This window comes from Mauremys reevesii, linkage group 1 (assembly GCF_016161935.1).
Source record: "Mauremys reevesii isolate NIE-2019 linkage group 1, ASM1616193v1, whole genome shotgun sequence".
Taxonomy (NCBI): domain Eukaryota; kingdom Metazoa; phylum Chordata; order Testudines; family Geoemydidae; genus Mauremys; species Mauremys reevesii.
In genome coordinates this window covers 191,217,613-191,237,877 of record NC_052623.1, presented here as the reverse complement: position 1 = coordinate 191,237,877, position 20,265 = coordinate 191,217,613, and the positions used below count along the sequence as shown (strand labels likewise).

General features: G+C 37.7%; 1 protein-coding gene across 6 annotated transcripts in view; it reads left to right on the top strand.

The window, feature by feature from the left end:
• Nucleotides 1-17,769, top strand: part of ARL6 (ADP ribosylation factor like GTPase 6) — a 37,208-nt gene extending 19,439 nt beyond the window's left edge. For 5 of the 6 annotated variants that reach the window (XM_039521873.1, XM_039521867.1, XM_039521882.1 and 2 more), the window contains exons 4-9: nt 3,090-3,158; nt 6,334-6,428; nt 11,671-11,811; nt 11,913-12,042; nt 13,227-13,282; nt 17,056-17,769. In XM_039521873.1, coding sequence (XP_039377807.1) covers nt 3,090-3,158; nt 6,334-6,428; nt 11,671-11,811; nt 11,913-12,042; nt 13,227-13,282; nt 17,056-17,081 — 517 coding nt within the window. In that variant the 3' untranslated portion in view covers nt 17,082-17,769. The remainder of the gene's footprint in view (nt 1-3,089; nt 3,159-6,333; nt 6,429-11,670; nt 11,812-11,912; nt 12,043-13,226; nt 13,283-17,055) is intronic. The other variant, XM_039521901.1, reaches the window with a different exon arrangement.
• Nucleotides 17,770-20,265: the final 2,496 nt, after the last annotated feature.

Below are 20,265 nucleotides of genomic sequence, written 5' to 3'. Positions count from 1 at the left end.
GGGAACTAGGATTGTTTAGTCTGCAGAAGAGAAGAATGAGGGGAGATTTGATAGCTGCTTTCAACTACTTGAAAGGGGGTTCCAAAGAAGATGGATCTAGACTGTTCTCAGTGATACCTTATGACAGAACAAGGAGTAATGGTCTCAGGTTGCAGTGGGGGAGGTTTAGGTTGGATATTAGGAAAAACTTTTTCACTCAGAGAGTGGTGAAGTACTGGAATGGGTTACCTAGGGAGGTGGTAGAATCTGCTTCCTTAGAGGTTTTTAAGGTCAGGCTAGACAAAGCCCTGGCTGGGATGATTTAGTTGGGAATTGGTCCTGCTTTGAGCAGGGGGTTGGACTAGATGACCTCCTGAGGTCCCTTCCAACCCTGATATTCTATGATAGCAACATGGGGCTGGATGTGGCAGCTTCAGTAGAGGCTGATAGGAAGGTTCTCTTGGCCTGTAATACAGCCCAACATTGGTTTTGAGGAATTTATGTTTGTGTGTGTCAGCCTTTATTTCCCACCATTTTTGTACTTGAGTTTCCATCCCTCTCTTCATCCAGCACACAGTGTCAGAAAACCAATCAGATCCATGTGGGCGATTAGTAGGAAGGGGCTGTTTGGGGCCAACACGTCAATGGTGGAGAATAATATACAATGATGATGACTCACCCGGTCTTTGACTCCGTGACATGTGGATGGATTGCTGTTGTCCTTTAGCAGGCTTTGGAATATATTGGAGCATGAGAGTCTTTTGGGTCAGATCAGGATTACTGGTCTATCATGTTGCCTGCGAGCTGGAAGGTCTCTGACCACTGCTTTAACGAGGGCCATGGCCCATTCAAGACAATGGCTAGGTTATGATGACTTCTGTCTTGACATACAGGCTCCAGCTCAGGTCCATAGTAAACCAGCTGCTTGGGTTACACCTGAGATGACCTGTGAAACTCCTAGGAAGGCGAGTGAGGAGATGAGTTTGGGGGCTTTTGCCTTGTAGCCTTGTTAATTTTATTGATGTCAAATGATGAGTAGCTGTATGTATTTCACCACCATTGCCAACAAGGTATCTGAGCTCCTTTATGATGAATCCTTGAGTCTGTGGTGAGCATAAAATCTGTTAGCTTTGGCTCTGATTTCTAGTATAGGTGTATGAATTTGAATGAAGTTGTCTTTCTTGAGGGACCTCTATTGCATTTGAGGTTTGCAGAGAAGATTAATACAGTGCTGCCTGCCTTCTTGTCTTATTTTGTTCTGTGATGTACTGATTATCCTGGAGGAATTGGGTGGACTAGCACAGGGCTCCTGGTGTCATCCAGCTAGGTCTCAGTGATGCAGCCTTTTTCAGGTGCTTCATCGCTGGCATAGTCACATATTGTTCTGTTTTTTTGCTAATGGCAGATTAATCAGCATCAATTTTAGTTTGTGAGGTTTGTGCTGTCTGCTTTTGACCTATTCCTAGATAATGATCCTGTGCAGTGTATGGTTGATAAGATGTCTGGAATCTGGTTTCTTATCTGCTCTTCTGTTTTCTTGGGCTGTTCCTCTCAATTTGAACAATGATAAGTGAAGTGGATTGTGTCACGGAATGGTCCAAGTTAAGGAACAGTTGTCTTGTTTGCTAGATGCTAGAGGAAAGGCAGATCTCTTGTATATCCTTTTGGTGCAGCAACCTGCTTGAGTCCTTGGAAGGGGAGGAGCTTGAGCAATGTGTTCCTGAAGTAGTGCCACTGTCATTATCATTACTAGGTAGGCTTGAGCCCCACAAGAGAAAACATCAATGTGATCAGATATCCATTTTCTGGAAGTATACTATCAGTGTTATGAGACCCCCTGTTGCTCTTACTTGCTTTGGGAGGGAGATGGTTAGTTATATAGTGGCCTTCTGACCAGCAGGTGGTTGTGAAAGTGAAGAAGCAGGGCTGGGGCTCAGGGATCCTTTGTAAGAGAGGAGAGCCTTGTTCATGGGGTGGTTCCTGTGCTGAGGGGCTGGGAGATTACTCACAGCTTCACTTTCACCTTTTAGAAGCAGCAAAGAATCCTGTGGCACCTTATAGACTAACAAACCACAGGATTCTTTGCTGCTTCTACAGAACCAGACTAACACAGCTACCCCTCTGATACTTTTCACCTTTTAGAAAATCTTCATTTCTATTTCCAAATTTTCAAAAAGTCAAGAGTGACCAGAGGTCCCTCTCCTGCTGCTTCCTGTTGTGCTGGCCATGTGTGGGGCTTGCTGGAGCTGGTTCCTGCTGCTGCTACTGTGTCCTGCTGCAGAGAGGGAGGAAAGAGTGGTCAGAGGAGTTAGAAACCTGGCTCCTTTAAGGGCTCTAAGAACCTGGTCAGTTTCCCTCTGTAGACAATCCCTAATACTGAACTTAATACTAATACAAATAATGTCAGTAGGCTAGCTTTGCCCACATTTTGCTTAGCTTCATTTATACGGATGCTTCTTATTTGATTCCAGAAGTTGATCAAAATGTTGTTTTGTAACTCTTTCGTAAGTGGACTTATGATTGTGCTTAGTGTTTGGGTTAAATGCTGAAGATACAATAGACCATTGTCTGCTTAACTGCTTGGGGAAACCCAATAGTACTTAAGTGTTGAGCAAATTAAAATATTACATTGTAAGGATTCTTTCTTGAGGGATAGTTCTGCCCACTGAAGTCAATGAAAGCCATCTGTGCATATTAAGGCATGCCATGAAATTTAAAAATCACACTTCCATCTGAATTTTATTTACCTACTATTACACTGTTACTGTATGATTGACATACAGAAAAAACATTTCACTCCCGATTTTTTCAGGTTGTTTCCTTTTTATATTTGACACTACTTTGTGTAGTCAGTTATTTTCCCTGTCTTTTGTGTGTGGGTCTTTCACACAGCAGAAGGGGGAAGAGAAAACATTTTTTTAATGGGAAGTTATGATTGTACAACCACAAAAACTGACAGGAAGGCTCTGGGGGTTGGTGTCATATGGAAGTTTATTTTGTTTTTTTTTTTAAGTTTTACGTTAACTGTCCATTTAAAAGTGTTAAATGAAAATGAGGAAAATATTTTTTTGTTGTATGGGATCTGTACCTCACTCTTTCTTCCTTTTCAGTTTGTCTTTCACTGTGTTTGACATGTCAGGTCAAGGCAGATACAGAAACCTGTGGGAACATTACTACAAGTGAGTAATATTTTTAAATTCTAAAACATTGCTGTTAATAGTAGCTAAATATTTTTTTTAAATTTAGACAGAGGTATAACAAGTTATAAGAGCTGGGAGTTGACGCTAGACCATTTCGGACTGGCAATAAGGTGCACATTTTTAAGTGAGGGTATTTAACCATTGGCGCAACAGTCATTGTGGTGGATTCTCCATCACCAGAAAAATTTAAATCAAGATTTGATATTTTTCTAGAAGGTATACTCTAGTTCAACCAGGAATTAATTCACAGAAGGCCTATAGCCTTCATTATACGGGAGGTTGGACTAGATGATCATAATGGTCCCATCTGGTATTATAATATATGAAAATTAAAAAGTGTGGCTTTACCAGCCTCTTTGATTATTATTAGTCCTAAAATTTATGATGATGGCTTTATAAGCAACTTAGATGAGTCATGAAGGAGTGTGTACTACTGTTACTAAGAATATTGTTCTTAAACAAAGGTTTAAGCAACATTCCACTTCTAAACTAATTGGCTTGGAGTTATCCAGTGCTTTATAATGGCTATGGTAGTCTCATTAAGTATTCTTGTACTGAGACATCAAGCTTGTGTTAGATGTAGCTATGTGTTTCTGATTAAACCATAATACTCGCTGTAGGTTTATACTGGATTGTTAGTATAAATAATTCAAAACACATCTCACTTAGAACAATAAAATATGGGATAAGAGAGCATGTGGAGATAGAAAATGAGATTTATGAACAGTTGGTAGCAAGCATATGTATGGGGACTGGTTGTTAGTTCACTGAGGGCAGCATAGAAAAGGAGAAATTAACACACACACACAAAAAAAAAGGTTGGGGGATCACAGGTAGAAGATGGATATCTTACCATTTTTCTGACATTCATATCCACTTTGAGGCCTGGATGAACCTAAACGATGCTGATTTACTGCTGTTTTTGTAGACAATTGTAATGCAAAGCTTCAAAGAACGAGGCATCTATGTAGTTATCAGGGTACTAACAAATTTTATGCCTTTTATCCTATATGTTGTGACAAAAATCAAATAAATGCACTTAATAAAATTGTGCTGTTCTTTTGGCACATGCCCTATATTTAGATTTTTCCATTTTATTTCTTGCTGATATTAACATTTGAAACTCCTTTTTTAGTGATTTCTAGCTTCTAAACTACTCTGATATCATTCATGTGAATATGAAGGCCAATAGTGAGCAAGAAAAAAGTAACCTGAATTCTCCATTTTGAATGCTTGAATGTTGATGTGTTTATTATTGATAAACTTTGCTGTAATATTCTTTATTGTTCCTCTTCCTCTTATTTATTTATTTATTTTTTTAAATTGGGGATTAACATAGAGGCTTTTCCTACAAAAATGAATTGGCAGTTTGAGAAATTGTCAGATGGCTATTTTGTAAATGTGCATTAAGGCTGGGATTTTCAAAGCAGCCTAAGGGTGTTAGGTGCCAAATTTGGATGGGATTTGGATGCCAAATTCCCAGAAACTGCTTTTTTTTTTTTTTTTAATTTCAGTCAAAGTGTGAGATAGGAGGAACACCTTAATGCCAGTTTTTAATACAGTGATGTCCTATGTGGCAGAAAATCAGTGCGTGCGCAACTGGTTAGTTTTCATTTGTATCATGTCCACAGTTTGAGTATAGTTTTAGCAGTAACACTACAGTGCACTTTAATATCAATATCCTCCCTATCCACTGCAGTTCTTTTATCTATATGGGATTTAATTCCATTTAAAAGTAGCATACAGAAAAGCAATACACCTCTACCTCGATATAACGCTGTCCTCGGGAGCCAAAAAAATCTTACCACGTTATAGGTGAAACCGCGTTGTATTGAACTTGCTTTGATCCACCAGAGTGCGCAGCCCCAGCCCCCCGGAGCACTGCTTTACCGTGTTATATCCAAATTCGTGTTATATCGGGTCGCATTACATCGAAGTAGAGGTGTATAATAAACTAGTAAAGATAAGCAAGACAGCCATTTTTCTGTACTTCCAAAGTTAATCTACAGGTCTGATCTAGAACCTGTGCACATAAATAGGTACTTCCAAGTATTTGACACCCTTGCACTTTTTTCATATCTGGCTTACACCTCTCTCTTCAAGGGTACATAACTTGAAATCTGATTTAATGATGCATATGGTATCTTGACTCTTGAATATTGTCTGTGTGTGTGTGTGAGTGAGAGAGACACACACACACACACACACAGGAGAATCTTGTTTCTTTGTAAGTAAATATATGCTAGAATTGTAACTTCACTATAGTACTATTGTACAAACTTGATGTTAACACTTCATTTTAGTAGTTTCAGATATGCTGGAACGTTCACAACAAATATTAAGCATTTGCTTACAATTTATTTAGCTTTTTATGCAATACATACCAGTAAGTGTGGGCCTAGTCATGCAATCTTAACTTGGCCAAATTTCCCACTCTCTTCAATAGCAGTGGTAGGTGATCAAGAACTGCAGGATTGGGTTGTATTGTGGAGATGAGAGGGGAAGAACATACTGGTAGCTGACCTTCAAGGAAGATTAAGATGCAGAGAAAAAGATTACAAAAAATTCAGTAAAATGCAAAAATATTTATAGGGGTTTCTTGTATACAGTTCAGAAAATGCATTGATATACTGTTATAAACATTTTCAATTTTCCTTTATTAGAAAGCAAAAATAACTCTCAATATTAAGTCTACAAAGTCACTAGTTGAATCGACTATGCATACTGAAAGTGTCTGCATTCTTCAAGATACTGATAGTTTAGACCATAGGTTCTCAAATTGTGGTCTGTGGACCAACAGTGGTCTGTGAGCTCCATTCAGGTGGTCCGTGGATAATTCCCTCTAAGGTGAGCGCCTGGGTGACTGCCCATGAGAGAATGAAGGGCCATCCAACTAATTAGTGGAGCTGTGCAGGCATGGCTGTAAAATTGATAGTTTTTATAGCAGAAAAGTTACATTGTTAACCAAAAGGCCAGATTTCAGAAACTGGCCTCAACTCAAAGGTTTCTAGCAAAAATCTTCCCTGAGATTGTAGAAATAGCTAGACAGTTCTGCATGGGAAAGGAGTAAGGAAAATATTTTGAAAGGCTTTTGTTGGTAAAAGTTTCTGAGGGAGCTTACAAATTTGCCTCTTTACTTTTCTATATTATGCAGAGAAGGCCAGGCCATTATTTTTGTCATTGATAGCAGTGATAAATTAAGAATGGTTGTGGCCAAAGAAGAACTTGACACCCTCCTGAATCATCCAGGTGAGAAAACTGTATTTTCCTACCATCTCCATATTATGTTGTATTGTTTTAAACATAGAAACTCTTGTTACTATAGGCGTTCTGCATTTTAAGTAAATTTCCCTCCATTTTAGCCATTGATAGGAGCTAGAATAAAAGTAAAATGGAATTTGTATAACAAGCCAATATTTACTTCTGTTGAGGAGAACATCAAAATTTAGAACCTGATAAGATTCCTACTGACCTCAGTAGGAGCTGGATTGGGCCTTTTTTGATCAAGGTGGAACAGAATTTAATAGTTGCTTTGAGGGACAATAAATCATGGCATTTAAAAGCTTGGAGTTCACAGACAACATGTTTGTTTTCATCTGCAATGTCTGAAAAAAATTCCATTAAGACCATGAATTACTTCAATATAACTTTTTGCTGTTTGGTTAATGCTGTACCAGACCTCAGTATTGGCCTCTGAAGAGGTAAAAACACTAGAAACTTATATTATGGCTTTGCAGCCAGAAGTAGTGATAGCTAAATGATGCCACAATTTCAACTGTCTAAATAGGGAGGGAGATTCATGATTATTTTTAAGGTTATATTGTGAAATAAGTTATGTGGGGGGGGGTTTCAATATTTGTTCCCAGGGGTATTGGAATTAAACCAATTTACTCGCATAATATGGATGTTCTGACTAATCACGAGAACAAACCCTATGCAAGAATTTTAAAGTAAAACCGCTATATAGCCTAATTTTAGTTCCCAGTCTGGCATATTCTAGCACTTCAGTGGGGTGTTGATTACTGAATCTATCGCATTGAAAAGTTGTAGGGTAGGATTCTGACAACATAAGGAAAAGTTGTTTACACACTACCTCTTAGTCAGAAACAAAGTTATTGTGGAAACTAATGAAGATAAGAATGATTCTGGGGGCATTATTGGTGTAAAAACAAAATATGTACAGCTTGGTCAACACGATTAACGAGTTGATTAGCATAAAAATTGTAGTTGGGTCTGAGAGAGCTGATTGGTGAAGAGGAGAGGACTCAAGGACAGACTCTGGTACAAAAAGGAGAGACAGAAAGAACAGTTAGAGGGAGTAGTTGGAGGACAGTACCACAACAACCAAGAGAGCAGAATGTCAAGGAGAAGAGAGTGACCCATAATAGTGAAGGCTGCAGAAAGAGCAAGTTCACTGTACAAATGAATGTAACCTTGTTTCCAGGGATCAAGCTTGTGACCTTCTACAGGTCCCATTGGCCCAGGAAAGTGATATCTTGAATTTCTGTCTCATAGCATCATAAAACAAATGTAATAGAAAATTGTTTTGCTGTTGTGAATATTCATGGGACTGCTGAATTGGTTGATAATGCAAAGGTGTATGCAAGAGTAGTAGCAATCATTCTAGCAGTCGTCATAGAAATCCATAGAAATGTAGGGCTGGAACAGAGCTCAAGAGGTTATCTCATCCATTTTCCCCATGCATGATTAAGTATACCTAGACCATCCTTGACAGCGGTGTTTCTCTAATATGTTGTTAAAAACCTCTGAGTATGGAGATTCTACAAACTGCCTAGTAACTTGTTCCAGTGCTTAACTAATCTCGTAGTTAGAAAGCTTTTACTAATATCTAATCTAAAACTCCTTTGCTGTAAACTAAGTGATTACTTCTTGCTGTACCCTCCGTGGACATGGAAAACAATTGATCACCAGCCTCTTTATAACAAGCTTTTGCATATTTAGAGACTATTATCATGTTCCCCCTCAACCTTCTCTTCTCTAGACTAAACATGCCCAATTCTTTCAACTTTTCCTCATAGGTCATGTTTTCCAAATCTCTAACTATTTCTCTAGCTCTCCTCTGGACTCTGTCCAGTGTGTTCACATCTTTCTTAAAGTGTGGTCCAAAACTTGACACTGTACTCCAGCTGAGGCCTCAGAATAGCATTTGCTTTTTTCGCAACAGCATTGCACTAACTCATATTCAACTTCAGACCCACTATAATCCACAGTGTTTTCTGCTGTACTACTGCCTTGCTAGTTGTTCCCTATTTTGGCTATTTGTGCATTTGATTTTTCTTTACTAAGTGAAGTACTTTGCACTTTTGAATTTAATCTTGTTAATTTTACACCAATTCATTAAGATAATTTAATTCTTCACCTGCTTGCAATCCCTCCCAGTTTGCTGTCCACATATTTTAAAAGTGTATTCTCCATTCCGTCTTAGTTAATGAAAATACTGAATAAATCCAGATCCAAGACAAATCCTTGTGGAACCCCATTTGATGTGTCCTTTCAATTTGACAGGAAACAATTTATAACTACTGAGTATGCTCTTTCAATCAGTTGTGCACCCACATTATAATAACTTCATCTAGTTTGCTCATGAGACTGTCCTGTAGGACTGTGTGAAAAGCTTTACTGGGGTCCAGATATATCCTATCTACTGCTCCCTCCTTACCATTATGCTCGTTATCCTGTCAAAGAAGGAAATTAAGGTGGTTTGGCATGATTTGCTCGTGACAAATCAGCGTTGGCTGTTACTTATCACCTTATCCTCTAGGTTTGACTATGATTGATTAAAGTAGTTTCAGATTTATTCAGTTAATACCTAGATTAGGCTAGTAATACTTACTGTGGCTGTTACTTGGAACAAAACCACTTCTTCCGACATGCCACTGCAGCAGTTGAGATCAATTGGTGCACCTGAGAATATGTCCCTAGATTTAAATGGAGACTGGTGATCCCCTGAAAGGTGTCTAGAATTCAAAATCAATATCTCTTGAAGGTTTGCTAGAAGAGGGTTACATATCTTAGGATAAGGTATAAGTTCATGTCTTTCTCTTAGGCTTTTGTCTGGAGTGGTTGGGGAGGAGAGGATGGTAAAGTCAGTTTCATTGTTATGTCTTTATTTTTAAGAGATGCATATTGGTGTGTGCCCTGAGATGACAGTAGCTGGCTGTGTTGTGAAAATGAAAACATTTTTAAAGAAAAATAAATTACTATAATTGGACAACACATACTGCAAATAGTGGGGGTTTTAATGACCATTGTTCTCAGTTATATTTTTATTATAACTTTATTCTACAGCAATTAGGATACTTGATGCTCTCTAAAGGTTGTTATCTTGCATAGATATCCACTCTTGGGTTACTTGACCTCCAGAACATGCTTCCAAGATATCTTCGCGTTTTCAGAAATCTCTTATATAAAATTCAAGGCATCGGGGAGAGAGGGAAGATATCATGGCCTCCGACTATAACAGAGAAGCAGGCTTTAACTAGTAGCTACAATGTTCAGATATTTGAAGGTGGCAGAGGAGAATTTCTTCTGTGTTTTTATAGGTATGTTGTAGTTGTATAACTTTGTAGCAATATATAAAAAAAGCTGATACTATAGAATGGAAGCAAAAGTTGCAAAACCATTTCAGCCCCAGTGTTTCACAAGTTCATAACTTTCTGAAAAATCACTTATTGGGCTGATGTTTTCTTTGCATGTTCTCTAGCAAAAGATGAAAGTCTGAGGAAATTACTTTCAGACATTTCTGTTCTGTGCAGGTTAGAAAAATACCTTTTCCATTTTAAAAAAACCTCTCTTCACACAATTAAAAAATGGCTGATTTTTTAAATGAGGTATATAAAATAATTCCTGTTAAAAACAACCATAACCAAATTTTGGGGAAAAAAGATGAATATGAATGATATGAAAAACTAACAACTGGCTACTGTGTACATGCAGTAGAAAATATTGTTAACACACAGGTATGCTTCTAGATAGACGTGAATACTCTTACTTAAGTGTACACTTATCAGTGTATGATGTTGGCATCTTAAATGGGCTTTAACCTCATTCTCTTAAATAATAATAATACCAAACCAAACATACAATAACCCAAGAAATTAAGAGTGGTAAATTGTTAATATAACACTAGCTTTGCACAGTTGAAATAAAAGATGGAAATAAAAATGTTAGGATTCCTACAATAACATTAATTTGGCCACTTTGCATGCATCTGATATCCCTGTTCCTATATTGAATGTATCCATAGAATGCGACAGATGGGCAACATGATTAACTTTATGTTGCTGTAGGAACTTTAGCTTTTTCATTTCTTGACTGTTTAAGTGTGAAACCTAAAAGTTGCTTTAATTAAGCATAAGTTGCATGTTCTCAGGTTTTTAATTTGCTAGAGGCTGTCTGAGGGGGGGAAAAAAGTAGCTCCGAAGCTGGCAGACAGTTTGTTACTGTTGCTTTTTGATGTGCCATCCTGATCTCTGAATGTGGGAGTTGTGGGGGGAGGAATGTAGTTTCCAGCCATTATGAAGACAGGCTGAAGAGTTGTTTTTTAAAAAAACAACAAAACAAACACACACAACACCACAAGCCACTTCAGAATTATGAAGCTTACTTGTCAGCAAAGGAGACTGGTCTGTGGGTTCCAAGTGTAAACAACTAATGTAATGAGAAATTAGTTAGTAATCCTTTAAAGCATACATTTCTTTGAAAAACTCTAATATCTTAGTGGTGCTTACTTTCCATTCCTCCGAGTTTAGGGAGAAGCTATACCTAAAGTGCTCACTACAAATTCTGATGGTTATGGGAAAAAAAGTAGCATCTTCCTATCAAGATTTGGATGATATATTCAGATGTAGTCTTCCATATTTTCTCCCCTAATGCACCACCCTTTTCCTTGATAGCAACACAGGTATCCCATAGCTAGACTTGCTATTACCCAATTTTTTGTTACAGGCTAGAGCACTGGTGGACTTTGTTTTCTTCCAATGACTCTTTAACATTCTATATTAGCCAGACAGATTTGAGCATTTTAATAGATGCCGAGTGTGTTCTCACTGCTTTGTCTGCGTCTGTGGCATAAAGACATTTCTCCATATTCTTCTTGGGTGTATGTAAGTATGCCAAGAGCTAAGTTAATTGCCAATGTGCTGAGCTCCCTGCTCCAGTCTTGTGGTTCCTGCTGCTAGCTGAGAACTACTATTGGAAAAGAGGCCTTTGTTCAAGCACAGGAGAGATGTGAGGGATTACCAAATACATGTTTTTTCTATTTTTGTAGGCTTTAGAGAAAGTAAAGGATTGAGGATAGCTCAATCTATCCTAATTCAGTTATGGTTGCAGGGGTATGAACTCTGAATTTAATCAATTTTGTGGCTATTTATACACCCTGTCCTTCACTAAATAGTGAAGATGTGGTGATTGGAAGCTATGATTTGACACCTACATATTCCTCTTCTTCACCAACAACCTAAACCTACAGCCATAAAGGTATTTGAGTTGGGGAGGGATTTCAAAACTTACCAGAAAATTTGTGAGCACTCCCAAAGCATGCGGCTGAGGCCACGTGACCCAACAGTGTGCGTCTTGGTAGGATACAACCTTCAAAGAACCACAATGACAGGTAAGCAGTATATCCTTTTTTGTTGTTCACGTTTCATTACTTGCAAATGATGACAAGCATTACCAAATATTCTGGTATTCCTTGCTTTTGTTTATGCTTAGATATCAAACACCGTAGACTACCTATCTTGTTCTTTGCTAACAAGATGGACCTCAGGGATGCGGTATCATCTGTGAAAGTCTCTCAGTTACTGTCTTTAGAGAACATCAAAGATAAACCATGGCATATCTGGTAAAGTACTATTACCTCACCTTTTTTGTTGTTGTTTGAAATGTTCAACTTTTAGCTATTCCATATCATTCACTATCCTATTACTTAAATGAGAGCAAACCAGATAAAATGCTGTAACTTTTCACTGGCATCTGAGTAGGTACAGGGCTTTGTATAATATTGCTATGAAATCTGGTTGCAAAAAATACACCTCTAGTTCGATATAACGCTGTCCGCGGGAGCCAAAAAATCTTACTGTGTTATAGGTGAAACTGTGTTACATCGAACTTGATTTGATCTGCCGGAGTGCGCAACCCACCCACTCCCCCCGGAGCGTGGCTTTACCGCGTTATATCCGAATTCATGTTCTATCGGGTGGCGTTATCTCGGGGTAGAGGAGTATTTAATTTGTAAAATAATGTAGAATTGGGTTTGAAAAATTTACCAGAAATCTACAAGCCAGAAACTGAATCAGAGTAGTTGCCCCCAGTGGAGTTTGGGGCCGTGTCCAAGTGGGAAGAACAACCCCACTCACCGTTGCTGGGAAGTGGAATGGTGGTAAATTCTTACCAGAGTGCTGGTTGGTTTTCATGATTGGCTGGCCAATGCAACTGGGACTTAATAGCAGCTGTACTGGGCAAATCTACCCCTGCATACTTCCACCCCTGTGCAAACCTTCTCCCTCTTGCAGTCCACCTCTATGCAAGCCTCTGTGCGCATGGAGCAATGGCAAATAGTGGTAAATGCACAAGAAAGGAAGAAGAAAACTTGCCAGGGGGGACACACAATTGGAGGATTTTTTTGACGGCATTGTTTGCATTGTTCAGTGTTGCGTGCACTTTGTTTTATTACTGTTAGTCTATAAGGTGCTACAGGACTCTTTTTGTTGCTTTTTACAGATCCAGACTAACACGGCTACGCCTCTGATACTGTTCTGGTATAATGCAGAGTGGAGAAAATATTTCAGAATAGTGTCCATCTAGAGAAACTATACTAGAATAGCTCTAGCGAAATAGTTAAATATGCTCATGTAGGCATGGCCTACTTCTTGGTAAAGAATAATATGCCTGACACTGACACATGCTGCATTTGGAGATATTCTACTGTGCTTACCACATAGTTCACAAAATTCAGATGTAATGACCACTTTTACTCAAACCAGTGTCTTTACATGGCTTTTATAGTGTAGTCTCTGTTTATTTTAGTGCTAGTGATGCGCTTAAAGGAGAAGGGTTACAAGAAGGTGTAGATTGGCTCCAAGGTAGGTCAAATCTACTTCTATTATAATTTTATTTTCTTTCCATTAGACTTTGTTTTCATTTTGTAAGTTTTCTTTCATTTCATTTGCCTTGTTTCTATCTATTTCTGCTCTCAGATCAAATCACACAGTGAGTACCAGTACCAAACCTGATATTTTACGCCTTTGAGTTTCGTTTTTTATTATGATTTTCTGCAGCAAGGGCCATTCCAGCAGAGGTGATATTTCTTTAAAAAAATTACATACATAAACCCAAAATTACAAAATATTCTTTGTAGAAAAGATAAACTATTACTAAAAATTAATGTGTACTATTGGAAGTGGGACTTGCAGTCTAAGAATGTCTTGCTTACAGTAAAAGTACAATGTGCTCTTGAATCTTTCTTATGTTGCACATGGTAACTTAATTATTTTCCTGGTTACCTTAGCTGTCATGCTCCAGTGTTCCATATTTCTTTTTTCTCCATATTTTATTGTCCATTTCAATTGTTGAGTAAACAGGCTGAGCAATATATGAAGGTTTCTAGAAGAACTGGGAGCCCTAGTCCAGGTTAATCTTACAAGAGCACTCTTGAACACCAAATATTTCCTAACTGCAGCATATGTGACTCTGTCCTCCACTCAAGCCGTGACATTTAGGGGTGATTGTGTTTCCACTGAAGTGAATGGCAGTCTTTATTGATTTCAGCAGAAGGATTGGTCCCTTGAGGAATAGCCATTTTTTATGGATGTCTGGAGGCGAGAGAAGGCTATTAAAATGTATTGTATGGTGTCATATACATTTATAATGATATAGAAGCTGAAAACATCTTGGGCCCTTGCTTCTGCATTTGTTGTTGGAGCTGTAGAACAGGTTTATTATGAACACTCTGAGTTGCAAAGGGACTCTGTCAATTTAAAAATCTAGTCACTTCCAAAAAATGAGTTAAAAGTACAGCTGGCCAACACAGGGGTTTCCAGTTAATAGTAAAGTTCATGGTTTTGATATTTGGGTTCATTCCAAATTGGAGTGAATCCAAGTTTTTCAACATTTTCCATGAACTGGAAATCCTGAAAAAAAGTTAACAAAATGTCAGTGTCAATTTTACCCTGCAGCTGCCAGGTCTCTCCCCATGGTCTGCAACTCGGGGGAAGCCCTGGGGGTTCTGGCCAAGGGAAGTCCCCATGGTACATTTGCCCTCGAGCAGCCCATTAAATGACTTCCTGGCTCCTTGGCAAGTATCTTAGAAATTCTAAGGGTATGTCTAAACTGTGATTAAAACCCCTGTGGCACCAAGTCTCAGAGCCTGGGTCAGCTGACTATAAAATTCTAGTGTAGACATTCAGGCTCAGGCTGGAAGCTGCCTCTGAGACCTACTCCCCTTGCAAGGAGGTCTTTTATTGTAGTATAGACATATCCTGAGAGCAATACTTCTTGAAGTACCTATCTTGGGTGTTGTGAGGATTGATTATTTAATTTATATATTAATGTTTGTGCAATCTTTGGAAGATGTTAAGCACTGTAAAATAATATTAAATCCATCTATGACTAATTATTAAAAGAAGTGCACTACTTTCTTCTTTGGGACAAGGATTAAAGAATGGAAGACAAAGTGATACATTTACATTATACTGATCATAGCACATGCAGCAGTCTCATCATTACATAAACTGTATGAGATGTTTATGTAATGATTTTAATGTTTTTTGTGCAGTCTGTGTACTACTGTGAGTTTGTATAGTGCTTAGCACAATGAGGCCCTGATTTTGTTTGAGTCCTTGAGTGCTACTGCTAAACAAATAGTAACAAATCCTACATTTAGGTTGGTAGGATCACTTGAATTTCCCTCAGTCTAATGCATACTTCTGAAATTAGTAGTTCATTAATTATTATAATATAACTTAAAATAACTTGGTTTAAATCTAATTGGGAACAAAAGTCAATATTTGTGCAAGGCCTTTTATAAGAAGCTGTGTAATTTGCTCCCCACCCCCATTTTGGTGTTCTGTTCTGAGCAAGCCACTAGATGTCAGTAATGATCCAAAGTCCATTACAGCTAAAGTAAATGTTGATCTTAATTCAAACTGCAGTAAAGTATTACTTTTAATCAGGTACTATATTTTGCATTATCTCCATTTAGTCACAAGTACTAGAGAACTCTGTCTATTCAGAGTCTCATCTGGTGACTTGAGTGACATAGGTTTTTTTAAACTACTTATGCTTTCTCTGCGTGTTGATTATGAGAATGTGAGTGAAGGAATTACTTACCTATCACTGTTCAGCAGCATTTTGAGGAAGGGGGAACAATTCCCCAAAAATAACATTTATGGGAGGGTGTTCTATTCTCCCACAAAAGGGCAGGGTGCACCTTACCCATCACACAGGTTTTTTTTTTTTCAGAGGGCGCTTATTATGAGTTTCCTATTCTTCTCCCACATCCTATCACAAAAGGCAGCTTGCAGCTCAGCAGTTTTTCCTGACTTCCTGACCTGATTTGAAAGTCTCCATATTGTCTCAACTTCTTTTGATTCCTCTTGTCTTCATGAGGAATCATGCAGGTGGCAACAGCCCAGATTTGGAAGTGATGCTCCAGGTACACACTTTCAGGCTGTTGTTTACATGAATCTGAAGTGCCATCTAGAGATGCTTTCCTGGCAAAACCTATTCTGGATCAAAATTAAAGATTAAAAATGGACAGAGTCAGCTCTTGGACTAGGGATTAGAAGATGCATTTAAAAATAACACATTTAATAAATCATTATAGCAGTTACTTCTGCTGCAATTAATTTTGAAAACATTTCTATTATAGACCCTTGCTTTTTTCAGACTATCAGAAAATTATGAAATACTCACTTTGGGGACTGAAATTTTCCATCCGTGTTCTTTACCCAAACGTTGAGACTGATTTCTCATTCTCCTCCACAAAATAAAATAGCATGACTAAATAGAGATGCCAATTCTGAGTTGAGAGGGTAAAAAAATACTTTTTTCTTTATGAAAAACTTTTTTTTTTTAAACCAGACTAGAACAACCCACCTGAAGTTTGGCATGTGTACTTGGTGTGAACTTAGTCCTCACTGAGGAATAGGTTATTGCCATTTATCTAGAAAAATATTTATTTTATTGAAGTTATAATTGGAACATTTACTTTGCACCCACATTCCATTTCTGCATGAGTGAATTAAGTACACATTGAAATGTTGCTAAGAAGTGGCATTGGGCAACAGTGGGAAGTGGCATTGGGCAACAGAAATATGGTCAGCAGCGGGAAGCTGCATTTTTCATGTGAATGGCAATAATAGCTCTGTAAGACTGAAGTTGAGTCCTATAGTTTATAAGCTGTTCAGGAACTAAGCTTTTGTGAAGCTCAGTTACATAGTGGTCCAGAACTTGAGTATAACCAGAGTTGGAATGCATACTCGTGTAACTTTCTGTCTACGTTGTTCCCCTCATCCAGGCAGTCACATAACGTGTGTAAAAGAATAAAATAATTTTGTGGTAGGTTTTTTTTCGGTTTAAATGGCAGTTCTGGCAGAAATTGCTTAATTGGAGAGGAATCTCAGAAGTAGACCTGCTAGGGTGCAAGTTGAAGATGCAAACTGCAATTTTTTCCTGGTTATTCTCTCTCTCTCTCTCTCTCTCTCACTCTCACACACACACACACACACACGATATTGTAATTTTTTAATCTAAATATATTGGTTTTCTTTAGGGGTGACGGTTTCACTAAGTACAGTGTACTAAAGCTAGTATTTTTAAAGTGAGGCTGACTTTTTTTTGTTGTTGTTGTTACCAGATCAGATCCAAGCAATGAAGACATGAGAGGCCAGTAAGATAAAAGACCTGTCATGCATTAACTTTGGCAGTAGATGGTACAAGCCCCTGGAACAGGAAGGAAGACTTAAAACAAAAAAACCCTAAATACAGTGCATTCTGTTGTTTTCTTTCATTATCTTTTACAAGGGCCCAAGAGGAGTAAGCTTTTTAGAAAATGTAGTGCCTCAGGTATGTACATACATGAGTTAAATTAAATCTTTGCTAAGTCTGGAGAAAATACTAAAATTAACACACTTAATAAGTAAGCATCTGCAGTCATTTAAGTTTTATTGTGAAATACAATGTAAGCATATAATACGTCATTTAAATATCCAGATTTTCAAAGTTACTAATGATTTCTGTGTGCCTGCATAATTTTTTGGGAGTCCAAACTTGAGATACCTTTTAAAGAAGACTCTTTCAGAATGCGTATGTGCAGCAGTTCGTGAAAAGTCGGTTCCCATAAGGTGTCTCAAGAAGGACATTCAAAATCAGTAGTCAATTCTGAAAATCTTGTCCCTGGTTTTAGCTTTTTAAAGTATTTTTGTAACATTGCAGGTTAAAATGTGGTATTTGTTTGTTATAAATGATTGCAGATGTTTTTAAGGAATTGCTCATATTGTAATGTATGGTTATATTGTAATGTAACAGCTGTACACACAGTCCTATCAATAAAATATAAGATGTACAACATGTTGTTTTTAAGCTGAATTGTGTTTCAGTCATGGCCTTTTGATGGTGCTCAGTTTTGGATTGTTAAAATTTAATCTAAAATTTCATTTTAATTGTTTGTCTTATTCACTGAGAATAAGAGAACAGAATGCTGTAATAGAATCAAACTTCCTTTGCATAAAACCGTTAGAATTATTTCTCTTTGCTAAACTTTCATATAAGCTATACCTTTATGCCTGGCACTTCAAAAAAGACCATTTAAACTTGCATTTTGAAAATGCAGTTTGTCCAGTCCACTAGCACATTATCCTCTTCCTATTGTCATATAAAGTATCTTTTGATGTATCGAATATGGTAGTCTAAACTATTTAGCATTAAGTCCTTGCAGCAAACTAGCTGAATGGAAAAACTCCCCAGATAGCAATTTAAGTTGATCTGCTCATGCCTGGGAAATAGATTTTATAATTCTGCTAGGTTTTTCTCTGCAGGAATAAAAAATCCAGAATTGTGGAAGAAGGGCACAAAATTTCGTACTATTGGAATGTATTGGTTATAGTAATGGACTGAATGGCTAAATTATGAGGGAATGTCAGTACTGAATTCTTAGGACAGATTCCGCTCACACACACACACACCCTCCCCGTTTTTATTTAAAATAATATGCAAACCTAGTAAAAGTGCTTCTCTGGGAGATGAGAAGTCACCCTTTACAGAGAAATTTTTGGAGCAAAGAGAACTGAATGATATAGTGGAATAGCTTCATATATTTTCAGTTAATTAAACAGTTATGTGGAAACTAGTACTAGCTCAACCTGTTCATTACATGCAACTAAATATTCATATAAAAATGTTCTTACTACAAGACAAAGCTGAAGAATATTCGTTCCTGATACTGCCTCTTGTCCAGACACTACCTATCCTACATGTCCTGTCTCCATGGCATCAGATGTTACTGAGGGTATGTCTACACTGCAATAGAAATTCATATCACCGAGTCTCAGAGATTGGGTCAGCTGAGTTGGGCTTGTGGGAATTGGGCTGCAGGGCTAAAAATGGCAGTGTAGATGTTTTGGCACAGGCTAGAGCCCGGGGTCTGAGACCCTCACAGATATGAATACTGTCTGCTGTATATAACCAACTTGTTTTGCATCCAGGTATTATATGGATAAAAAAGAAAAACACTCAGTGGGGATGTAATTTTTTTGAATTACCTATTTTTAAAATAAAATTGTCTTCATAGGTTGAAGTTTTGTAGTTGTAACTAAACATAACATTAAGGACAAAGTTATACCTAATGCTGAAAGAAAGTTTAAGACCCCATATATTATGGTTTAACTAGGTATGTGACTTTCTTGCTTAAAATGTGTCTGAGTTTAGACCTTGATGTTCCCCTTCTTGGATAACGACTACTCCTTAAAGTACTAAAATTTACTTTCTGTAATTGGAATTGCATTTTCTGTGCTGTGGGAATCTGCTGCTCATCAGTCTTGGAACTTCTGATTTTTTTCCCAAAACTCTCAATGAAAAGCAAACTGTTACTGCTTTCTCTCCCTCCAGTGCAGTTTGCCTTGTGAACTGCATTGATACTGCTCCCCAGTCTTCTGCCTTTATGCTCAGATGCAGATGTTTTTTGCAGCAGCACATTGAGGGCTCTTTTCTGTTAACATTTCTTGCCATCTTTTCCTCCTTCCAGATTGGTCTTAATCTGTAGGGAGAGGTTTTCAGGAGAGCAAGAGCAGGGACTCCCTTTTCCTAGTGATTTATTCCCCAAGCATTTCAGCCATTGAGAGGCCCTTTTGGCAACGTCTAAAGACTTCTATTCTTGTGTTTGGCTCCAAGCACTGACACTTTGGATGTGAGCTGCACAACTCCAGAAAGAATTAATGCCAATATGGTAGGGTTAGGAATTACTGCATTCAAATACCTCCTAAGAGTGTATTAAGTTAGTTTTTTATGTGGATGGTCTGTCACTCTTTCTCCAATGTTCTAAAATTTTGGCCTCTTGTAGGCTGCCATCCTACTGAAGACCTAGTTCATGTGTATATAACTTTAGAGAGTTAATCCTTTTATGAAAGCTGTTCCTGTTTTCTAATGGCTTTTACGTTACTTTGTCAGCTCTATATAAATATATTTTAGTTACAAAAATGGTAAAACAATGTATAATTTTTAATGATGATTATTCTCTGTCATTGCCACGGGGAAAGATTTTAATATTTCAGAACAAAAGTGACCACAAAGTGGCAACTGCATACTTCTTAGATTTTTTTTCATCTAGAACTTAAGAAATTCATTACTTTGAGCAGATGTGTGTTAAGAATAAATGTAAATGACTTTGTTTACTATAACTATGTAACAAGCAATGTGGAAATGCTGATGACAGATTCTAGGCTGGCTATCTTGGAGCAAAAGTTAACTGTTAAATGCATTAATATGTCTTCATAATAAAAATCACTAGGGCACTGACCAATAAATTACATATTCATTTCCAGCAGACTTTAATTCCTGGAAGGTTTTCATT